Consider the following 21,859-nt stretch of genomic DNA (forward strand, 5'->3'; position numbering starts at 1 on the left):
ATAATTAAAGCTAAGAGGAAGGAAAAAACACCCAAATATTCTGTATTTGTTAACAAGCTAGAACTAGAAAAGTGAAAATAAATGGCTGATCAGTAGTTGTATATGTTACGGCCAAAGCCCGAAATCGGCCAAAGTGGGAAGTATCCGGACAAATCGCTGCAAATTGACCAGCCAATGTCCGATCTTTCCTTGATTTTGGGATTTGGCCAGCCAGTTTGCAAAATAGCATGGGCCGATTGGCCAAAGTCGGAAGAAAAAAGGCATGAGTAGATTTCAGTGGGTCTGTATAATTTCATACTTTATACAATCTCTTTACTGTATGAATATCCATCATCACTTGTTACAACAAGATAAACTTTTTATGGCATTTTGAATTGCACAACAGTTTCTTATTTCTGCATTTGCAGCGATTTGTTGTGCATTTAGTAGTACAATTGCATCGAGTGTAGCCTTGGCCGCTGGTCAGTGATTGGGAAGATGCGACGGTTCGTAGTTATTTTTCTTCTGTGCCTTTCGGAGTCCAGTGTGAGCAGTTTCTTGTGCAGAATGGAAAACTCACTTCTGAATCTGCATCTGAATTTTTAAGCATCTTCGCACCTTGAGCGGACAGTCTTACATCAGCACATCGAATTTTGGCCAGGGATTTCTTGCCACTTCGCAAAATGGCTGGCCAAAGTAGCATATACACTGGTCATTTCCAGTAATTCGGACTTTGGCCACACCTCTTGGCCAAAATGGCCAGCTAATTCGGGAACTGGCAGAACTTCGGGTTTTGGCCATAACATATATATTTGATGAACAAGATGATATAATTTCAGAAAAACTAGTTAAATACAAAAAACAGATTCAATCAGCAGGACAGCCATGTTGTTTTACCTTTAAGGTGATTTTTGAACATTCAGACCTGAACATTCTCTGGGGCACTGGGTACAAATCCTAGACTGGGTGCCACATTCTGGAACTGTTCCGCCACAGTGCCACCCAAAACACAAGCAGGTTAATGAGTATTTACTTAGCATTGCAAAGTGCACTTGTTTTGACTTCAGAGCCAATTAAAATTTACATCACAGTTTCAGCTATACGAAATTAAAATCTGCTGGAGAACTGTGTTTGATATTTGTTTGTATGATTTTATGAAGGAGATTTAAAGTGATACTAATCTAGGTCATACTGTGTAATTGTGAACAGAATTCTTTTTATATATCAACATTATTAAGTAAATCATTTAAAATAAATAATGCCCACTAAAATTCAAAAACCCCAAAATTTCAAGAGCAAAACACAGGAGAACAAATCAATGGCTGTACGACAGACACTCAAACTACCTACCAGAGCCTCGTCGGCCACTTGGTTCATTCTTGGTGGATAACTTTTGTGCTGCCAGCTGGGGCTTGGTAGACCGATGTTCTGGGGTGGGACTAGCACTATTGCTTTGAACCCCAATGCTTGGGGTTTTCTGTTGCTTAGCTGCAAAATCAAGGTCTGGAATGGCTTTCATAAGCTCTGCTTGTGTTTCCTCCAAAAGGCGGTTAATGTCCTGAGTACTGTATTGGGTTAGACTGTCCCTCTTCTCCTCCCAGTCTCGTTCTGCAGCCTGTACATTTAATGAGAAGTTCTTTAGCAAGCAGTGGAAACTTAAACAATGACAACAGCAGTCAATAAGCTCACAAGTAACAAAGACACAGAAGCAACAATGTAGGTGCGTTCAAAGCTCAGCCTCCAAACTAGATCATAGCTTACCTTTTTCCTCCTAAGATCTCACCTGCAGAGATTGTTTTTCTTCTTTATAAAGTGGGTTGTCTCTGTTACCACACAATAATGACATACTGCATAAGTTCCAAAATACATGCAAGTTAGGAAAATGTACACAGGATGCTCTTAACAAATAAACCACGTAAGAATTTAAAATGAATGGTTACCAATTGTTTCCACTGCATTTTCAAAACGGTCTGCACAGTACAGTATATTCTACCTATAAACTACAGATAAATTATAAAAGAAAGTTTACTCCTATAACACTGTGAGGCTTATTGCTTTCGCGTCATCAAGCATACAGATACAGGTTTATTTTTAGCTGTCTGAAAAGTAATTTTATTCTGAAATTGCTGTTAAAAATATAAGAACATATAAGATTTGACAAACAAGAGGAGACCATTTAGTCCATCAAGCTTGTTTGTTTAGCTAATAGCTAAGCTGTCCCAAAATCTTACGAAGATACTTCATAAAGGTTGTCAGGGTTTCTGTTTCAACTACAGGTCTTCATAGTTTGTTCCAAATTCCCACAACACTTTAAATTAAGAAGTGTTTCCTGACTTCAGTCCTAAATACATTTGCCATTAATTTCCGTTGGTGCCCTTGAATACGTGATTCACCCTTAAATTGACAAAATATTTGTTAGAATTATTTCTGCAGTTATTTTTGAAAGAAATTTGTACCAAAGAATGACCTACTGACCTCAACTGACACAGATTTGTCCACGCTTCTTCTTCCACCAAGGTCATCTAACATACGACTTTTGCTTGGAATTGCCTGGCTCATGTCCAGTGTGGTTCGTGAACTATGCGAATGAGGTGCAGAAATCTTAGAGCTCTCACTTAGCCCTGGTGCACTGTGTGTCTGCCAGGAGGTTATGTTAGAACTACCACTAAGGTCATTGAAATTCAGTGGCGGGCTCGTTGGAATGTCAAAGTCCGAAGTTTTACTGAAGTCATCCATGTGCTTTGAAGACGTACTGGTGAGATCTTCTTGGCCTTTCCAGATACCCTCATTAACTTGTCTAGAAAGAAAACAACAGACAGCTTTACATGCAGTATTGCCATGTGATGACTAAGTACAAATGTACAGATGAAAGCTTATCAAAAATTATACAAGAGCTCTTTACTGTTCTGTTTTGCCACTGACACCTACCTCCTGAGGTTTGTTAGTGTATCAGTGATAGTTCTGCAACGCTTCAGCAAGGCATCTAGTCTATGTGGTTCCTCCTTGAGAAACTTAACAGCTTCAACTTCAACTCGTAGAACTACACGCATTTTACTCTGCAGGCTAGGAAATTGACCTATAAATAAGAAACATCAACTATTTTTAAATTACTACATTTATTTACTGAATGTTTTTATTCTCACTATTAAACAGTCTGAATTTCTTCCTTAGGTTGTAAGAGTTATCCAGTAAACTTACATTTATAAAATGACTGATATGTGCAGGTTTGTAAGTTACCCCCAACTAAACAGCATCCCATTCAGGTAGGGTTTGTTTCCTTGCATCCATTTCTACCAGTTTAGGCTCTGAATCTGTGTGATCATTAATTCAATTACTGTAGCAGGTACGAGAATGCATGTACCAATTGAATTCTCATTGTTTTGCAGTAACAAATATGCAGGTTTCCCTCCTCTATTTTTTTATATATTTGGAGCACTACTGCAGTTAAAGAATCAAGACAAAACAGACAATATTTTTAAGCTTGTATAATATGAATGGCCTCAAAAAACCTGCTTTGCCCATTTCATTTAATAAACACAAAGAAGAGGATATGTACAAAAACGCTTATAACTAAATAACTAAATCCTAATTCCAAAGCTGAGTCCCATTAGGTTGATTCCCAATCAAAAGTACGTCAGCTACAAAATAGTTCCATCAAATAGAATTTTGATATGTGAGTTTTCAAAGCAATGTCAGGCAACTATCTGAGTTTTCAAAAGGTCAAATAGCTGGTGCAGGCACACTGGTCTCCAGCGCCAATGTTTCAAAAAATATGACATCATATACAACATAAAGACAAACTGCACTGGAAGAAACAAACAGTGGTTACAAGTTGAAGCTCACCAAAAGAGACAGAGAGATGCTTCGGAGGATCAGCAGGCATGATGTCTGAATTGAATCATCACTTCTTTGAGACCAGTCTCAATAAAAACCTGTGCGTTGTTAGCTTCAAAAATGTCAGGACAGCCATTTGGAAAATGCTTATATACAAAGCTAACACAGTATGATGCATAACCAGGTGTAAACAGCACAAAATCAGGACCCCAGACCAATGTCATATGGCCTGATGACTCACTTTTCACCTTGTTTCCTTGTTTTGAAGCAAAAATCTTTTTGCCAACTGCTGAGCACAACAAGGTCTCTGTGACTGTATAGGCAGCCACTTTGTGGAAGTGATTCGGTCCAGTAATTGCTCTACATGGTCATAAAGCAGTCAAGGAACATGAAATCATTTTATAGGATGAGTGCCACCCTATAGAGCAAACACTGCTTACTTATGATATCCCATTATTTCAGTATGGTAATACCTCATAGTGCTAAACTCATTTAGGAACTTTTTTTTTTTTTTTTTTTTGGACCACAAGGATAAACTCAATTGCTATTCATGGCCTCTGCAGTCACCAGAACTAAAACATCACTGAACCTTAAAGGGACATTTTTGTGCCCAAACTGCAAAGTAAATATCTACTTCCTTCATGGACCTGCAAGCCTTTCTTCTGATTGATTGATAGATAGATAGATAGATAGATAGATAGATAGATAGATAGATAGATAGATAGATAGATAGATAGATAGATAGATAGATAGATAGATAGATAGATAGATAGATAGATAGATAGATAGATAGATAGATAGATAGATAGATAGATAAGAATGGGTCAATATCCGAATGCACACAGTTTAGAACTGAGAGGGCAGAATTCTAAGAAGGACTAAAGTAATACGGTGTCATATTCCGTGTTAAGTCCTTGGCATGAATATAATGTTAGGTGTTGCCATTATTTTGTCTGCCCATGTACATTATAATAAGAGCTCACAAGTCCTTCTGGAGAATGGAACAATAGAGAGAGATTAAAATTACTTGGACTCACTCTTAAGTTCAGTTAAGGTCTCGCCAAGTTTTCTCAAAACCAAGGCCTTTTCCTCAAGTTCTTGCACAGTGACAAGTCGGTGGTTTACAGAGGTGTCTTTCTGGATCTCTTCAACAGACTTTTCTAGATCACTAAAAAAAGAGCAAGTCTGAAAACAATATCATATGCACTCAAAGAGTAAAAAAAATAAAGAAGGGCACATGTATGCATACTGTACTTTAAGATAGTTAGCTCTTTATTGGTGCCAGAGAGAAAATTCACCATCAATACAGAATACGTGGTAACTAGGCATGTGTAAAATCCTGGAGTAATTAAAAAAAAAAACAAAATCTGGCCAATAAAGCACTAAAAAATCATTTTGTGTTTATGGCTAAAAGGGATCACCAGCACTTAATGTAATCACCAGAGTATATCATAACTCCAACATAGAAATTATTTTGAACTGTGTTCTATTACACGTATAATGATGCCACTGCAGCCGAAGAGCAATTCGATGCTTATGTTACTGATAGAACGCACTGCTCAATATAAACCTAGCCAACACTCACTGTAACTGCTGGATGATAAGTTCTTCCTCATTAAGGTACTTAAGTCGCTCTTCTTCAACTAGAATGCGTTGTCTCTGCAGGGGGTCCTCCTGTTTGCGCAGAGCATCTGTCACCCGCACACTAATGTCTGTCTCAGTTCTTTTCAGCAAAGTACGCACACAGTCCTGATTCTGAAGCTGTTTTAATAAGAACACATATATTAAAGAGACACTACATTATATATTATATTTGAAATAATTTTAGGTGATAAACAAATGTGAAGTAACAGTAGAAATCAGCCAATGTTGAGCACTAAGTTGCACAAGCAAACAAGCTGAATGGTTGACTATGTTTATCATTATTTGAATAAGTCTATTACAATTTCATTTTCTTTTTCCAGACAACAAAAACTACAACATCATTAACAGAAATTCACAGTTCCTCTTTTGTTAAGGTTTAATTATTCCTACACTGACTCCATGCCATGATTATACATTGAGACAGTAGGCTTTACTTAACAGAATTTAAATACCATGAGTTTTCTTGTTCTCTTTGCATATGCAATATAAAATTCATTTAAAAAAAAGAAAAACGGCTGATGCATTACCGTACTGCACTGCATCACATCACAGACATGTGCATGCTATATTTTGTATCTATTGTCACACACGTGCACATGGGAGGCAGCTAAATGGCTTGAGTGAGGGGAATTCCGAATCTGACCGGGACGTGGCAGAGCGTACTGACTCTTTTTCTATTTTTCCTACAGACCATTCACCGGAAGTTCCACCTGGCCCTGTTGACGTCACTTCCGGGCCCGGACCTAAAGAGGAAGACCTTGCCAGCTCAGGCCCCCTTGATGTCGCGTCCAGGCTCAAGCGACTGAACACCCTTCTGTTCCCGGCCCCTTTGGCGTCACTTCCTATCCTGACCTTTAAAAGCCTCCACCTTTCCCCTATTCCCTCAGTTCTGTTTTGGACTCCAGGTTGGGCACATCAATGCTGTCATTTATTTTTGTAACTTTTGCAGCCAGGAAATTAATATACGGGTGGCTTCCCCAAACCTTGCTACTTGCTACACTTTTACAGTAATGCCATTTTATTGCATTGATGATAAATTGTAGTAGTAAAATAACTATTATAACTATACAGTTTTCCCAAATGTTCACCAACACTCTGACTGCCCTCTCACCATGGCAAAAATAAAGCCTACTTGCTGAAGTCAATTCACTAGTGTTAAATTTTAGTCCTGAGCCATAAAAAATTAAGTTGGGTCTGGCGAATTTCACAGGATTTCTGTGGGAATGCCGACCTCTATGACAAACTTCCAAAACAAAGCTGTAGTTATTTTTTAAGGACATGGCACCACAGCCAGCAAATACAATTCAGATCGTGGCAATAACAAGTTTCCCTTGTGCACGTAAGGCTCTTAAAGCAATTCTACAAAAGTAGGACTTGATTTAGCAGCACAGTGGCCATGAATGGCCTACAGATTTGCCTTTTTGTAATTATACCTTCTACACAGTTGTGCTAATTCCAAACTCAAGATGAAAACATAAGTTCATTTTAGCCATGCTTCCCCAAGATTTGTGCCTGTTGTGTGCATCCTCTGAAATATTCAAACTAGCATATACAGCTAACATCACAGATAGTTCTGCATGCCAAAAATGCCAATGTAGAGTTGGTTAGAAAAGAGGGCAAGACATGGTTATAACCACAACAACTCTAAGACAAATCAAAAATTAGACTGGCACAATCTGCTAGTATTTGTCCACTTCTGATTAATCCTCAAATCCTTTGGCCAAAGCTTAAATGAGGTAAAGACCAAACCATGCGATAGATCAAATTCAACCACAGAGTGAGAGGAATACAAATAAATGGGGTTGACCACCTCAAAACATAGTCACTAATTGAGATACTGAAATGTAAGGGGAAGTCAGCAGCACATCTGTTGAAGCTGAAAACAATGTGCTAATTATTGGCGAAATATTCTGAGATGTCTAGCTCAGGAGGGTAAGTGAAATGCTCTAGTGCAGGGGTCCTTAGTCACAGTCCTGCAGGGCCGCAGTGGCTGCAGGTTTCTGTTCCAACCCGGTTGCTTAATTAGAAAGCAATCCTTGCCAATAATTTAATTTCATGGTTTGTTAGTGCTTTAACTCTGCTATGTCAGACAATTCTCAAATCCTAGATTTTCTTCCCCTTTCTAAGGATATCATCCACATGATTTGAAGGCTAAATTGGAGGAGTAATTCTCAGTCCTTCACTTTTTTCTCTTCACTTTCTTCCAAGTACTTAATTAAACCCAATAGTGCATGATAAACACACACTTGATGCTGACAATCTTAACAATTTCCGGCCTATTTCCCTCTTACCTTTTCTGTCAAAAGTTCTTGAGCATGTTGTAGCTTCCCAACTCACCAACTACTTAACTTCTAATAATTTGAAGGAATGCTTTCAGTCTGGTTTCAGAGCACAGCACAGCTGTAAAACTGCTCTGCTACAGGTAACCAATGATTTGCTTATGGCAGCAGACTCTGGACAAACCAGCATATTAAACTAATTAGATCTCAGTGCAGCATTTGACACTCAGGTCAGACATGACATTCTACTGGCAGAATGAAGAACATGCTGGGTATCTCTGGCACTGCCCTCCAGTGGTTCAAGTCCTATCTGACTGACAGGCAAGAGTTTGTTAGTCTTGACAACAGAAGGTCCATAATACCGCCAGTCATACAAGGACTTCCACAGGGCTCTGTCCTCGGTCCTCTGCTTTTCTGTATTTATATGCTTCCCCTTGGCCAAATTATTCGTAGCTTTGGACTGGGTTATCATTTTTATGCAGACGATACTCAACTCTATTTCAATGTTAAAAGTGGAACTTCATCAGAGCTTTCTCAGCTCACAACTTGCCTCAGTGAAATAAAAACCTGGATGGAGCAGAACTCTAAATTTAAATTGCAACAAAACTGAACTCCTGCAAATTGGGACTAAAGTGCACCTTAATACAATGAGCTCCTTCCCAGTCAATCTTAGTGGTGATCTCATCAGACCTGCCTCTACTGCAAAGAATCTTGGTGTCATTTTTGATTCCTCCCTTTCTTATTCCGCCCACATAAATCACATTAAGAAACTTTCTTACTTTCACCTCCGTAACATATCACGTGTTCGCTCCTTCCTCTCCTTTTCTAACGCTGAGAAACTTGTCCATGCTTTTATCACACCCTGCATCGGTTATTGTAACTCGCTGCTGGCAGGTACCCCTTCTAATCTTATATCACAGCTCCAGCTTATTCAAAACTCGGCTGTAAAAGTCCTTACACAGACCAGCAGCAGCGAGGACATAACACCCATTCTGCTTCCCTTTCACTGGCTCCCTGTGTCTTACAGAATTGAATATATAATTCTACTAATAACCTACAAAGCCTTAAACGACCTTGCGCCAAACTACATCAGTGACCTTCTCCATCACTATGTGCCTGTCCGCCCACTAAGGTCCTCTGATTCTGGGAATCTTGTTGTGCCCCACACTAATCTACACTCCATGGGTGACAGGGCCTTCAGCTGTATAGTGCCCAGACTCTGGAATGACCTACCGAAATTAATGAGATCAGCGGACTCCAAGAATTCTTTTAAAAAACAACTCAAAACTCATCTGTTCAGGAAGTCTTTTAGCTCTACCTGACTTTATTACCCTTCTTTCAGTTTACCTCTATGTCTACGCAGTGGTGTGCTGGGGAGGCAGCATTAAGAGGAAAGACGCCTCACGCCTGGACAAACTGGTGAGGAAGGCAGGCTCTATTGTTGGCATGGAGCTGGACAGTTTAACATCTGTGGCAGAGCGAAGGGCGCTCAGCAGGCTCCTATCAATTATGGGGAATCCACTGCATCCACTAAATAATGTCATCTCCAGACAGAAGAGCAGCTTCAGTGACAGACTGCTGTCACCGTCCTGCTCCACTGACAGATTGAGGAGATCGTTCCTCCCCCAAACTATGCGACTCTTTAATTCCACCAGGGGGGGTAAACGTTAATATTTAACATTATACATAGTTATTGTCTGTTTTTTTTTTTCACCTGTATTATTATCATTCTTTAATTTAATATTATTTATTGTATCAGTATGCTGCTGCTGAAGAATGTGAATTTCCCATTGGGATTAATAAAGTATCTATCTATCTATCTAAGATGCTCATGTAACCTGTGTGTGTGTGTGTGTGCTAGAACATCAATTATTGTTGTCTGTTAGGCTTTGTCTCTGAATTTACTATCTTATTCTTCTTTATTTACTTATCTGGTTTAGTACAATGTTATATACTATATACCCTGCCATTCTTTCTTAAACTCTGTGAAGTGCCTTGAGCATGGGAAAGGCACTATATAAATGTATTATTATTATTACAGGTGTAAATGGTAACAATCTAAATGGAGAAATGCTGGTCTCTTTTGTCATCTGCATGTAATTGCTAATTAGGAGCCATTATAAACCAAGAATACAGCTGTTTAAGACTAAATTAAGTGATAAGGGTTCAAAATCTTAACGAGCGAGACAACTAAAGTGAAGCAGAAGTGTTACTTGAGCATTAAGTGCTTCTTATTAAGCCACTGGGTTGGAGCAAAAACTTGCAGCCACTGCGGCCCTCCAGGACCATGATTGAGGACCCCTGCTCTAGTGGAACTAGGCCAACTAAAATTAAAGAATAACTGAATGACAATGAACTTTTTAACTTGGTATTGTATAATGGCACTAAAGATATTATTAGAGACATTACATATCAATGAACACAAATGCAACATGAAAATATCAGAATTCACATTATTAATGTCTGAGCTCCTACCAAGAGTAGGTAGATGTTTAGGTATGGTAGTGTGGGGCATATTCCTTCTACTGCTGGACTGAATCTAAAAACTTATCATTTATAATTAAGATGACTTTGGGAAAAGCCTGGATGTTTTTATGAAGACAAGGCTCTAATATAATTAAGATTTTTTTGTCTTGTATTCTAAACTATGGTAATAAAACAACCCAGTATAACACTTGGGACTCCATGGAAACCACAACTCTGTTACCTTAATTTGCAAGTTTTATATTAAATAGGGCTTTGTTTTATAAATTTAAAAAAACACTATGACTCTGTTAGTTTAAAATGAGGTCTATGGCGCACAGTGCAATTGTCAAACCAGAAGACTTCAATCTTAACCTGGTATATCCACTTTCAAACAACAGATGCCAGGAAATTTAACGAGGGCACTGGGTTTTTGGACAGGGATGGAGTGATTTGTGGTTACAGTACAAACAAATAAATGTATACCCCAGCTAAAGAACTATGGAAAGCTGTTCTATGTATTTGTAGCACTTAACATTCCAAGGATGACTTCTTGCAGCCTAAGAGGAAAAGAAATAGAAAAAATGTTTCTCATCACTCATTTCCGAAGCTGAATGTAGTTCCAAACATTTTCTAGGTAAGTCCACACTGCAGCCAGATGTGAAGCTGGGTGAAAAATGGAGCTGGATAAACAATGGAAGTACTGTTAACTTGCAACCCAGATACTACGTACAGTAGATGAGCAGCTCTTACATAGGACAGCATGACCGCACAGTTGATAGCACTGCTGTTTTGTAGATCTAGCATCCTGGTTTTGAATCGTACATCTACTTATTGTCTTGCAGGAATTTACGTGTTCTCCTAAGCTAGCGTGAGATTTCCTTCCATATCCCCGAAGGCACACAGATTAGGCGAATTGATAAATCCAAATTAATGAGAATGGGGGTGTGCATGGTGGTGCTGGGTGGGTGTTATAAAATGACATCTTATTCATCTAATTTCTGAGAACAATCTTACCATAAGCACTCACATCAACTGTAAAATAACAACGGCAATTGCAGCATTCATAAAAAAAGAAAATGAAAAAGAGAGTGCAGGCAGCGTGGAGTGTGTGGAGAAGAGTGCCAGGAGTGATTTGTGACAGATGGGCATCAGCAAGAGTGAAATGGAAGATCTACAGGAAGGTAGTGAGACCAACTATGGTATATGGGTTGGAGACGGTGGCACTGACTAGAAAGCAGGAGACACAGTTGGAGGTGGCAGAGTTAAAGATGCTAAGATTTGTATTGGGTGTGACGAGGATGGACAGGATTAGAAAGGAGTACATTAGAGTCAGCTCAGGTGGGACAGTTTGGAGACAAAGTCAGAGAGGCGAGATTGCATTGGTTTGGACATGTGCAGAGGAGAGATGCTGAGTATATTGGGAGAAATATGCTAAGGATAGAGCTGCCAGGTAAGAAGAGAAGAAGAAGGCCTAAGAGAAGGTTTATGGATGTGCTGAGAGAGGACATGCAGGTGATGGGTGTGACAGAACAAGATGACAAGGACAGGAAGATATGGAAGAAGATGATCCGCTGTGACAACCCCTAACGGGAGCAGCCGAAAGAAGAAGAAGAAGATAAGCTATAGGAAGCCAGGCTTTAGGAGGTGCAGGGCTGCCAGGCATGGAAATGGGCAATGCAGCAAAAAGCACAACTGGACTTCTCTTTTAAAAGTTTTTTTTTTTCCTCAAATGTAATATAAAGACAAGGATATATACCCAAGGACATTCTTGGAGGTTTTTGAAATGTTTTAAACCATAAAGCTTTATTTTTCACATTTGCACCACTGCCCTGTAAAACTAACTTTAAACTGCAAGAACAGGCACAACATTTTTTTTTTTAATTTATTAAAATAGCTTCATTTCAGAGCATATTTTCTATGGCAAACTATTGCATACCATGATTATGAAACAATGACTTTGACTTGAAAAATACCAAAATTATCCTTTAAATATTTTTTAATGATAGAAATTCTATGATTTGAAACTCAACATTAATATGCAGTCAAGTTACAGTCATGGCAAGGACGATGAGGAAATGTAAAAATCTTTCAGAAAAGAGTTGGATAAAAGTTGACAAATACAAATGTATGACAAAAATAAAAGTCAAAATTTAAATGGCAAAGGGAGCTTCCTTTAAGTAAGAATAAATGTTGAAAGGATTGTTCCAATGCTAGACCAGCCAAAGATTCAAAATGGACATTTATTTTGCTCTTCCAAATGCAATAAGGTTATGGCTGGTATTTTGCCAGTTTTATGAGATAAATTAAGCAATTTTGCTACATGTTTTAGCATTTTAGATACAGTGATTTCTGCCTTTTAAAGAGTGGAGTAATGTGGGAAGGCCTCTGCACATTACTTTGCCCTTAACATTAAAGAAAGCTGTGGCATGTAATTTTAAAATCAGCTTGTTGTGTTGTTGTGCTCTTTTAAAAATGACTTTTTTTTTAGTTAATAATTAAATAACGGTCTAACATGAAACATTAATTTTTTTTCAAATGTGATTATTTACAATAGGTGGGACATTTGCATTATATTCAATATTGTATGCTAAACACAACTGAGCACTGCATTTTCCAACCCTCTAAGAGATGATGGAATGTAAACAGAAATCTTAACAGCAAGATAAAAAATCTATAATAAATTTACTATTATGTTAATGTTTATTCTTCCTGAATATTTTTCTAAAGAAACAAAACTGTTTCCTAGAGAAATTTAAAACTGCTGTATACTTCTACTGCCGGACTAATAAAAATGGGTAACAATTTAAAGGTTTGGATAACATTTATAATTATCATTATGTTAATGAGGCAAGGTGTCTACTATGTGATGTGACAGAGGGCTTCCTCAAGACCGTTCAGGTATAATTGAAATGGAGAAAGATTGATGCTGGGTTCTTGACAATATCCTAAGACAGAAACCTTACTTCAGTGAATGTCATCAGTGGATCAGTAATATATTCCAGTATATATATATTAGTTATAAAAGTGACTTATTTAAAAAAAAGGACAACAAAATATGCTTACATTTATACTGGGCAGCAAAACTATTTTATGGTACTTTAGGGTGCACACAAGATGACATACAAAGTAACTTTTTTCCTTGAACCCTTATGTCCACTTAAATAAACAAAGAAAATCAAATTTACATTTAAAAAATAACATGTCAATTAATCTAGTGAGACCTGATTGTTTAACTATGGAATACAAGTACCATATATATTCACGTATAAGGCGGGTCTTGAAACCCGAAAAATCGATTATAAAATCAGACCCCGGCTTATACGCCCATTCAAAAATGTGACACTTAAATTTTTTAGTTTTTTTACATCTTCTTGCCTCCTCCAATCTCACATCAGCTTCTTAGACGCATCGAATTTTGTTGCAGCGACGCAGTTACCAATTTCTTTCACTACTTCAACGATGTTTAATTTAAAATCAGCTTCATATTTTCTTCTGATCGAACACTCCATTGTAGATAAAGGATGCTCTTACGACAAAGGTGTATGAGGGCATGAAATACACAAATCAGTGCAAACGTCACTTCGGAATAGTTCAGGTATTACCGTGTGGTCACGTAGCACAATACATAGAAAAAAAAGGCTGTGTGCTCCGTAGTTACTCTCTCAGGTGGGCATTAGCATATTGTAATCTCTTGGACCGATAGCGTGAGATTTCTGCATTCAACTTATACGACCGACATTATAAAATACCAGAAATTACATGGAAAATCAAGTCCCAACTTATCTGCGAGTATATACAGTATATAAGTAATATATCCATCCATCCATTTTCCAACCAGGCTGAATCCAAATACAGGGTCTGCTGGAGCCAATCCCAGCCAAAACAGGGCGCAAGGCAGGGAACCAATCCCAGGCAGGGCGCCAGCCCACCGCAGATAAGTAATATATACGTAATGCAAAAATAATATATCAATGAATGAGGTCAAGTCTAAATATCAATGGGCACAGCTGGTCAAATAATTACTGATTAATTTGAAATCCATAAATTTTGATGCCTTCAATTCTATTGCAGAAGCCTAAGATATGGGAAGTGTACATACTGTAATGTTCAGTAAATGCATTTTTGGTTCCATTATCTTAAACCAGTCAGTATTTATCTCTGTTCTTTATATAATAATCAAACTGCAAATGACACATTGCTTACATTCAGATGCTCATTTCTTGTCATTTGTATATTTCACAAATAACACATATGGTTACTAGGTGTTTTAAATTATACAATCTGTTCACTACAGTTATGAATGTGTATTTACAGAAAAACAAAGTCTCACGAAAAAGATATACAATAGTACTGTAAATTGCATTTTGCAGGGCTCCCCTTTTGACTGAATAAATGTATATATAAAAATATGCCTGAAATAATATTAAAGGTTTGTCTGACCATGCAAAACTTTCCTAGACAACTTTGGGGTTCCAAACAAATTGAAAACAAATTTAATAAACAGTTTAGGTGTACTGAGCACCTTTTAAAAAGTGTATTTTACCAACAGAGGCAGCACAGTGGTGCAGTGGTAGCGCTGCTGCCTTGCAGTAAGGAGACCAGGGTTTGCATCCCGGGTCCTCCCTGTGTGGAGTTTGCATATTCTCCCCATGTCTGCGGGGGTTTCCTCCCAGTCCAGACATGCAGGGTAGGTGCATTGGTGATCCTAAATTGTGCTTGGTGTGTGTGCCCTGCGGTGGGCTGGCGCCCTGCCCTGGATTTGTTCCTGCCTTGTGCCCTGTGTTGGCTGAGATTGGCTCCAGCAGACCCCTGTGTTAGGATATAGTAGGTTGGAAACTGACTGAATTTATCAACAGAATTTTTAAAGAAAATACTCCCTACTATGCAAGAAAAGTTACCATGGAAAGTACAAAAATCAAATAACAAAAATGAGAACATAATTTTAAACAAGTTTAACAATAATAATAATAATTTTAATAATGGGCGGCATGGTGGCGCAGTGGTAGTGCTGCTGCCTCGCAGTAAGGAGACCAGGTTTCGCATCCCGGGTCCTCCCTGCGTGGAGTTTGCATGTTCTCCCCGTGTCTGCGTGGGTTTCCTCCGGGAGCTCCGGTTTCCTCCCACAATCCAAAGACATGCAGGTTAGATGGATTGGCAATTCTAAATTGGCCCTACTGTGTGCTTGGTGTGTGTGTGTGTGTGTGTCCGTGTCCTGCGGTGGGTTGGCGCCCTGCCCAGGATTGGTTCCCTGCCTTGCGCCCTGTGTTGGCTGGGATTGGCTCCAGCAGACCCCCATGACCCTGTGTTCGGATTCAGCGGGTTGAAAAATGGATGGATGGATGGATGGATTTTAATAATTTTAAAAATCAGGAATTAAGGTAGAAATCCTCAAGTGGCAAACAAAATTAAAGAAAAAATATGAACCATTCCAAATAAGAATGAAAATAAACCAACAAAGCATAACTGAGGCAAAAAAAGATGTTCTGCAGTAAAGCTGTGACTAGAAATTTGAAATAAGTTCAAGTGACATGAGAGAATGTTACCACAATTGTAAATGAGAATAAAGGCAACAGGTGAAAGGGTTTTAACAATACAAATGAAAATTTCCACAGACTTTGATTTTAAAGAATTAAAACATTATGAAATATTTCAGTTTCTGGAATAAAATTTATTCACATTTTTCTAGTAGACTCAAATAACCTTTGAATAATATATACTTCTGTATGTATATTTCATTTGGTGCGAACAAAAGAAGAATTATTGTTAGGTGTTGCAGAGGCACTTCCCTTGCACACAATAAGTCAGAGGTTATGTAAAACTCCTAAAGAAATAGTGAGTAATATACATTAAACCATAGTGTTCTATAAAATGGTAGCATTTTCTAATTATAGACTTAATAAGTGTTGATTCTGTTCTGTGCAAAAGACTGCTCCCAGGATTCTGTTTAAACTGTAATCAAAGTTGATGTGTGCTGAAGGCCAGCTAGTAAGCACTCAGCAAGGTGGAAAACTAGGGTTTGCAATACAGTATAGAAGGATGAAATCCATTCAACAATTGCATGATGAATGTATCTATGGTGCATGTTTCCAAGAATACACAGTATAAAAAGTTACCATCATTACCTTCACAAAATCAATAATTTACAGTAAGTGCTGTAAATTGGTAGTTTTGTACATTACATTAATCACATTTATTAGTGCAGTGGTTATTGCATTCACTTCATGTATTTCTGCCTAGATATTGGCCCGGTGTTGATTTTCCTCTGAATCCTCTGGTTTTGCTTCCACATTTCCAAAAACGTATACAATAGTTTATATTAACTGGTTATTCCAAATTGCCTTGGTATGAGTGTACTGTATATGTAAGCAGACCTAGAAAGGGACTGGTGCCCTGTCTTACAGCCTTGCATTGGATTAACCAGGCTTCAGAAAATGATATATGACACTTTTATTTATTTGTATTTTTCACATATTTTCAAATATGTAATATTAAATCATATTACAATAATTAAATGACACAATAACTTGCTACACGTCACAAGTTGTATTTCATCAATTACTAGTGGAGTACACGGCTCCTCCTTTGACAGGAATGCTCATAAAATGCAATGGGACTTTTGTCCTGTGCAAATCTTACCTGCATCCTGCGTAGCTGACTTAGTTGGTCTCTCAGGTCACTGGCATTCTGTTGCAGGTCATGAAGATGTAACTGCATCTGTAATCTTGTAATTGCTGTTGTCTGTGTTGCAGCTGTTGGAGGAGGTGGTGGTGTAGGAGTCGCCCTGGTGCTGTGGACTGAGGGGGTCAAAGCTGTCAATCAAATTCAGGGATAGTATTAGGTTAGTGTAATTTCTCCAGAGCATAACTAATATTAACCCACCCTATTTTAATAACTCATTTACTTAATTACAGGATCAAAGGAAGTCGGTGAGCATAGTGACAGCATTAGATACTAGGTCGGAAGCTACCCTGGATAAGACTGCAATCAATCCCTGGGTATACTCATTCACCCCCACAAGAACAATTTAGATGTACCAGTTGACCGAGTATAGGGCAAACACTGCAAAACACTGAGAAAACCTATGCAGACTGTAAGAAAGTGACCATTAATGAACTAAGGATCTTGGAGCTTTGAAGCAGCAACTGTAACTCTAACTACCAAGTTTAACAGAGTTTATTTGTAGGACAAGCCAATTCTGTAATAAAACCTTTACAAAATTTAAATTACTTAAGAAATATACCAATATGGGCGGCACGGTGGCGCAGTGGGTAGCGCTGCTGCCTCGCAGTTGGGATATCTGGGGACCTGGGTTCGCTTCCCTGGTCCTCCCTACGTGGAGTTTGCATGTTCTCCCCGTGTCTGCGTGGGTTTCCTCCGGGCGCTCCGGTTTCCTCCCACAGTCCAAAAACATGCAGGTTAGGTGGATTGGCGATTCTAAATTGGCCCTAGTGTGTGCTTGGTGTGTGGGTGTGTTTGTGTGCTTCCTGCGGTGGGTTGGCACCCTGCCCGGGATTGTTTCCTGCCTTGTGCCCTGTGTTGGCTGGGATTGGCTCCAGCAGACCCCCGTGACCCTGTGTTCGGATTCAGCGGGTTGGAAAATGGATGGATGGATGGATATACCAATATTACTCGTAGACTATGTGCCACACCTGCTGAAATATTTTTCTTAAATTTAAAATGCGTCACAAAAATTGCAGTACACTGGCATACACTGCTCTCCATACTATGAAAATACACTTGAGATGCCCCCATGGCCTTTTTATTTCTGTGACTTAACATTATGCTAAAATGACTGCCACTGACTTCATAATAAAAACAACCTGAAAAAACTACATACTTCCAGTCCCTGATCCATCACTGGTTGGTTCACTCTTCTCTCTGAAAAAGAAGAGATTCAGTAGCAACCCAAATTATATTTACGACATGATCTGTGGAATAACAAAACAAAGGATGTTCTGGTATGCATTTTAATGCAATTCAATTTGAGGCATTAACAAAATTTTTAAACACAAAGAGCGAGTGAGACCAGTTGGACCATTACCTTTAAATGCTACTGACATCTTGTTATATTTACATATATCTCATTGCGTCACAAGTGTAATATTCTTAGATAGATAGATAGATAGATAGATAGATAGATAGATAGATAGATAGATAGATAGATAGATAGATAGATAGATAGATAGATAGATAGATAGATAGATAGATGAAAAAGGCACTATATGATAGATAGATAGATAGATAGATAGATAGATAGATAGATAGATAGATAGATAGATAGATAGATAGATAGATAGATAGATAGATAGATAGATAGATAGATAGATACTTTATTAATCCCAAGGGGAAATTCACATACTCCAGCAGCACCTTACTGATACAAAAAACAATATTAAATTAAAGATTGATAATAATGCAGGTAAAAACAGTTAAATGCAATCTTACATGCCCTCGCTTTCAGGTCCCCTTGTCAACACACTCTGGACTAGGCCTGTCAAGCTGGCAATTTGTTTTTCCATTGCCTCCATTCTCTCCCTGGTTATATAAAAAAGAACAATGAACAATAATTCCCCTTCTGAAAGAGGTTCACTGCAATACTCAGTACAAGGCAAGGCAACATAGCAAACTATAGTCTTCATTCCTGTCAGCAACAAGTAAATGTTACATGTTCTTACCGTGTTTCTGTTTCGTTTGCTGGCAAGGGGGAACTATAACCAGATACTCCTCGTCCCGGATCAGTTGCTACACCCCCCGTTCCAGAAGGGGTGTCAGAGGCACTGCCACTGCGGGACTTTGGGCTCTCCACAAATACAGAGGATGATGCAGAGTCCTTTCTAAAAGACTGGCGGACAGGGGAAGAACGACTGGGTGGCCCTGAGTATGGGCTATGAGGAGCATCACGATCTCTGAGCTGCATGTCACTCATTCGACTGTCTGGAATCTTCTGGGGAGAAGAAGGAGGCAGTCTGAAACCCATCCCGATAGAGGAAGAATATGAGTCGGAGTAAAGAGGGCCACCAGGTTTGTACAGAGCCTCCTCCAATTCCCCTTGCAGAGCAGCTGCAGAATATGTGCTCAAAGAACGAACTGAACCTCTTCTGTAAAGGCCACTGGACACAGGAAAAGTGAAAGGGTCCCCTATTGCTGCCAAGGACTGTGTGGATGCGATGCTAAGGCGGCCCTCATGCACAAGACTATAAGGATCACCATAAAGGCCCTCATTCTTTAATAGCACCATGTTCTTTGTAGCAATTTCTTCATCTGGCTTGACATCACGTCTTTCAAGAATAGCACTGGGAGAGGGGGAGATACCTGCTGGGGGGCCACCTGGACTTGAAGAGGCATGGTGAGGGAGTGGGTGAGCAGGTCCTGCATAAGATGGAGGACGACCCCCACTATAAGAAAGTCGAGACCGAGAAGGAGAGCCTGATGGAGGGGATGCAGAGGATGACAGGTGAGGAGACGGTGACAAATTATTCAAACGACGAGTGGGAGAGGATTCACGAGAAGTATACACCATTTCTCTCTGGAAAACAACAACAGGAAAATAAATACAATCATGCAAAATGTAGAAATATTCCTGAATATTTGCTGGAGAGATCTTTCAATGCTTAGGCATCAATGATCAATTTATTTATGCTAAACAGATTCTGTTTAATGCAGCAATTTTACTCCATTCTACCTTGTTTCCTTTTGTGTGTTTCTCTACCCTCAAAATTGTCTAATTACCAAATCAGAGCACCTGTCACAGGTGGCAAAACTATCTCATCCAATATGGACTTCAGGCATTATGAAGACTATGGCCTATTAAGTTTTTAAAGCCTACAAGAAAAAACATACCTCAAACAGAATTCAACAGTCTCTAAAGGCCAAGCCCTAACTTAATGTCACTTGACTTTAAAACAAACAAAAATAGACAACAGTAATATTTATAAGGTCTACAACAGAACACAAGCATACTTAATAAAGTGAAAACCTGCCTATGATATAAGAAAAAGATAAGATTTCTATCAGAGCTGACCTTATCTGGTTTCTTTCTCTATATGACACATTGATACCCTCTAGATGCACACTACACTAGGCAGTGTGGCCAATAAACCACCAAGCTAACAATGCAGTCCTCAACAATTGTTTAAAAAATACACAGCTTACTCTATGTGTAAGTGCTTTCAAATGATAACTGCTATAAAAGGTGCTTTGTAAAATAAACTGCTTCATTGTTTACTGTATCACATGATGAATGCTCTAATTCTCTGTCCTAAATGCATTCATTACACCATTTGTTTAAATTTCTATCTTGGTGTTGTGCACTACATATTTTTAACTGAATCCAAAAGAATCTAAAAGCTTATAACATTGTAGTTAAACACACTTCAATATATTGATTTTGTTGTGTCAATGCAGTTGAATATACAATACAATACAATTTATTTTTGTATAGTCCAAAATCACACAAGTGGCGCAATGGGCTTTAACAGGCCCTGCCTCTTGACAGCCCCCTAGCCTTGACTCTCTAAGAGAATATCTAACTAAATGTGAAGTACACAATATATTGAGAAAGTATTTGTCACCATTCACTTTCTGCACACTTTATCGTGTTGTAGATTTCAATTTAAATGGACACATTCACAATTTTTACGTATCAGTACTAGAGGGCTTCGCTCGCCCACCCCCGGGTTTGGTTTACCGGATATACAATTTAAAGAGATTGTTATTTTCATGGGAATTGTTACATATGCATTATTTTCACTTTTACTTTAAGACTTTTGTATAAACAATTATTTGTCCTTTATTTCCCACCCCGGGCGTGGTTAAATCTTTATCGCAGGATGTATAACTCTGCTCGTGTTGTGAAGGGGGAGGAGGCTAAACACACGCTAAGCAGATGCCATCGGATCATCTGCTGTCTTTCTGCTGGTGCTGCTGGTGAGCTGCGTTTTCTGCTTGTCGCGCTTTGTGTTGATCATTTCAAAGCCTGTACAGCAGCTGTCCTTTGGCCACTTTGTGTCTCTGCCACTCGCGTTGTGAAGGGGGGGCTGAACGCATGCTAAGGAGAAGAGGTTGGATCATCTGCTGGCTTGCTGCTGCTGGCAAGCTGCGTGTTCTGCTTGTTGCTTGTCGTTGTTTTAAGAGCTGGAAGCACATGATGTGTCTGTCTGCCAAAAGCATTCCAACAACTGCTTGGTTAGATGTCCAAGAATTTGTTTTAAATGTTGAATCACTGCATTGTTTTGCTTGACATTAACGTGTCTCTTGAGGAACGTCAAATTGTCTTCCGAGAAGATCACGTCTTGTCTCCCTAGTCTCCCTCCCAAGATTTTTTTTTATAATAGAGAGATATGATCAATAACCTGTGTTTTCAGAAAGGTTTTCCAATTTATTACATATCAAAAACTGAAATCTCTTATTTATGTAAGTATTCAGAGCCTTTGCTGTGATATTCCAAATTGTGTTCAGGTGCATCCTGTTTGCTTTACATTTCCTTCAGGTGCATCTGGAATTTTTCTGGAGTCCAGATTTGGCATACTGAATTGACTGGACATCATTTAGAAAGGCACACATGTAGCTGGGTATGTATGGTCTACAATTCACATTGCATGTCAGGACAAAAAGCAAGCCATGAAGTCCAAGGAACTCTCCTTAGACATCCATGATCA

General features: G+C 38.8%; 1 protein-coding gene across 2 annotated transcripts in view; it reads right to left on the reverse strand.

The window, feature by feature from the left end:
- Positions 1-21,859, reverse strand: part of srcin1a (SRC kinase signaling inhibitor 1a) — a 195,856-nt gene that overhangs the window by 32,388 nt on the left and 141,609 nt on the right. For both annotated transcript variants that reach the window (XM_051936423.1, XM_028819382.2), the window contains exons 7-15: positions 18,878-19,728; positions 18,648-18,737; positions 18,040-18,080; positions 16,839-17,011; positions 5,399-5,574; positions 4,851-4,981; positions 2,908-3,055; positions 2,455-2,776; positions 1,330-1,594 (exon numbers count right to left, since the gene is read on the reverse strand). In XM_051936423.1, coding sequence (XP_051792383.1) covers positions 1,330-1,594; positions 2,455-2,776; positions 2,908-3,055; positions 4,851-4,981; positions 5,399-5,574; positions 16,839-17,011; positions 18,040-18,080; positions 18,648-18,737; positions 18,878-19,728 — 2,197 coding nt within the window. The remainder of the gene's footprint in view (positions 1-1,329; positions 1,595-2,454; positions 2,777-2,907; positions 3,056-4,850; positions 4,982-5,398; positions 5,575-16,838; positions 17,012-18,039; positions 18,081-18,647; positions 18,738-18,877; positions 19,729-21,859) is intronic.

The sequence above is a fragment of the Erpetoichthys calabaricus genome, chromosome 14 (assembly GCF_900747795.2).
Source record: "Erpetoichthys calabaricus chromosome 14, fErpCal1.3, whole genome shotgun sequence".
NCBI classification, from domain to species: Eukaryota; Metazoa; Chordata; class Cladistia; order Polypteriformes; family Polypteridae; genus Erpetoichthys; species Erpetoichthys calabaricus.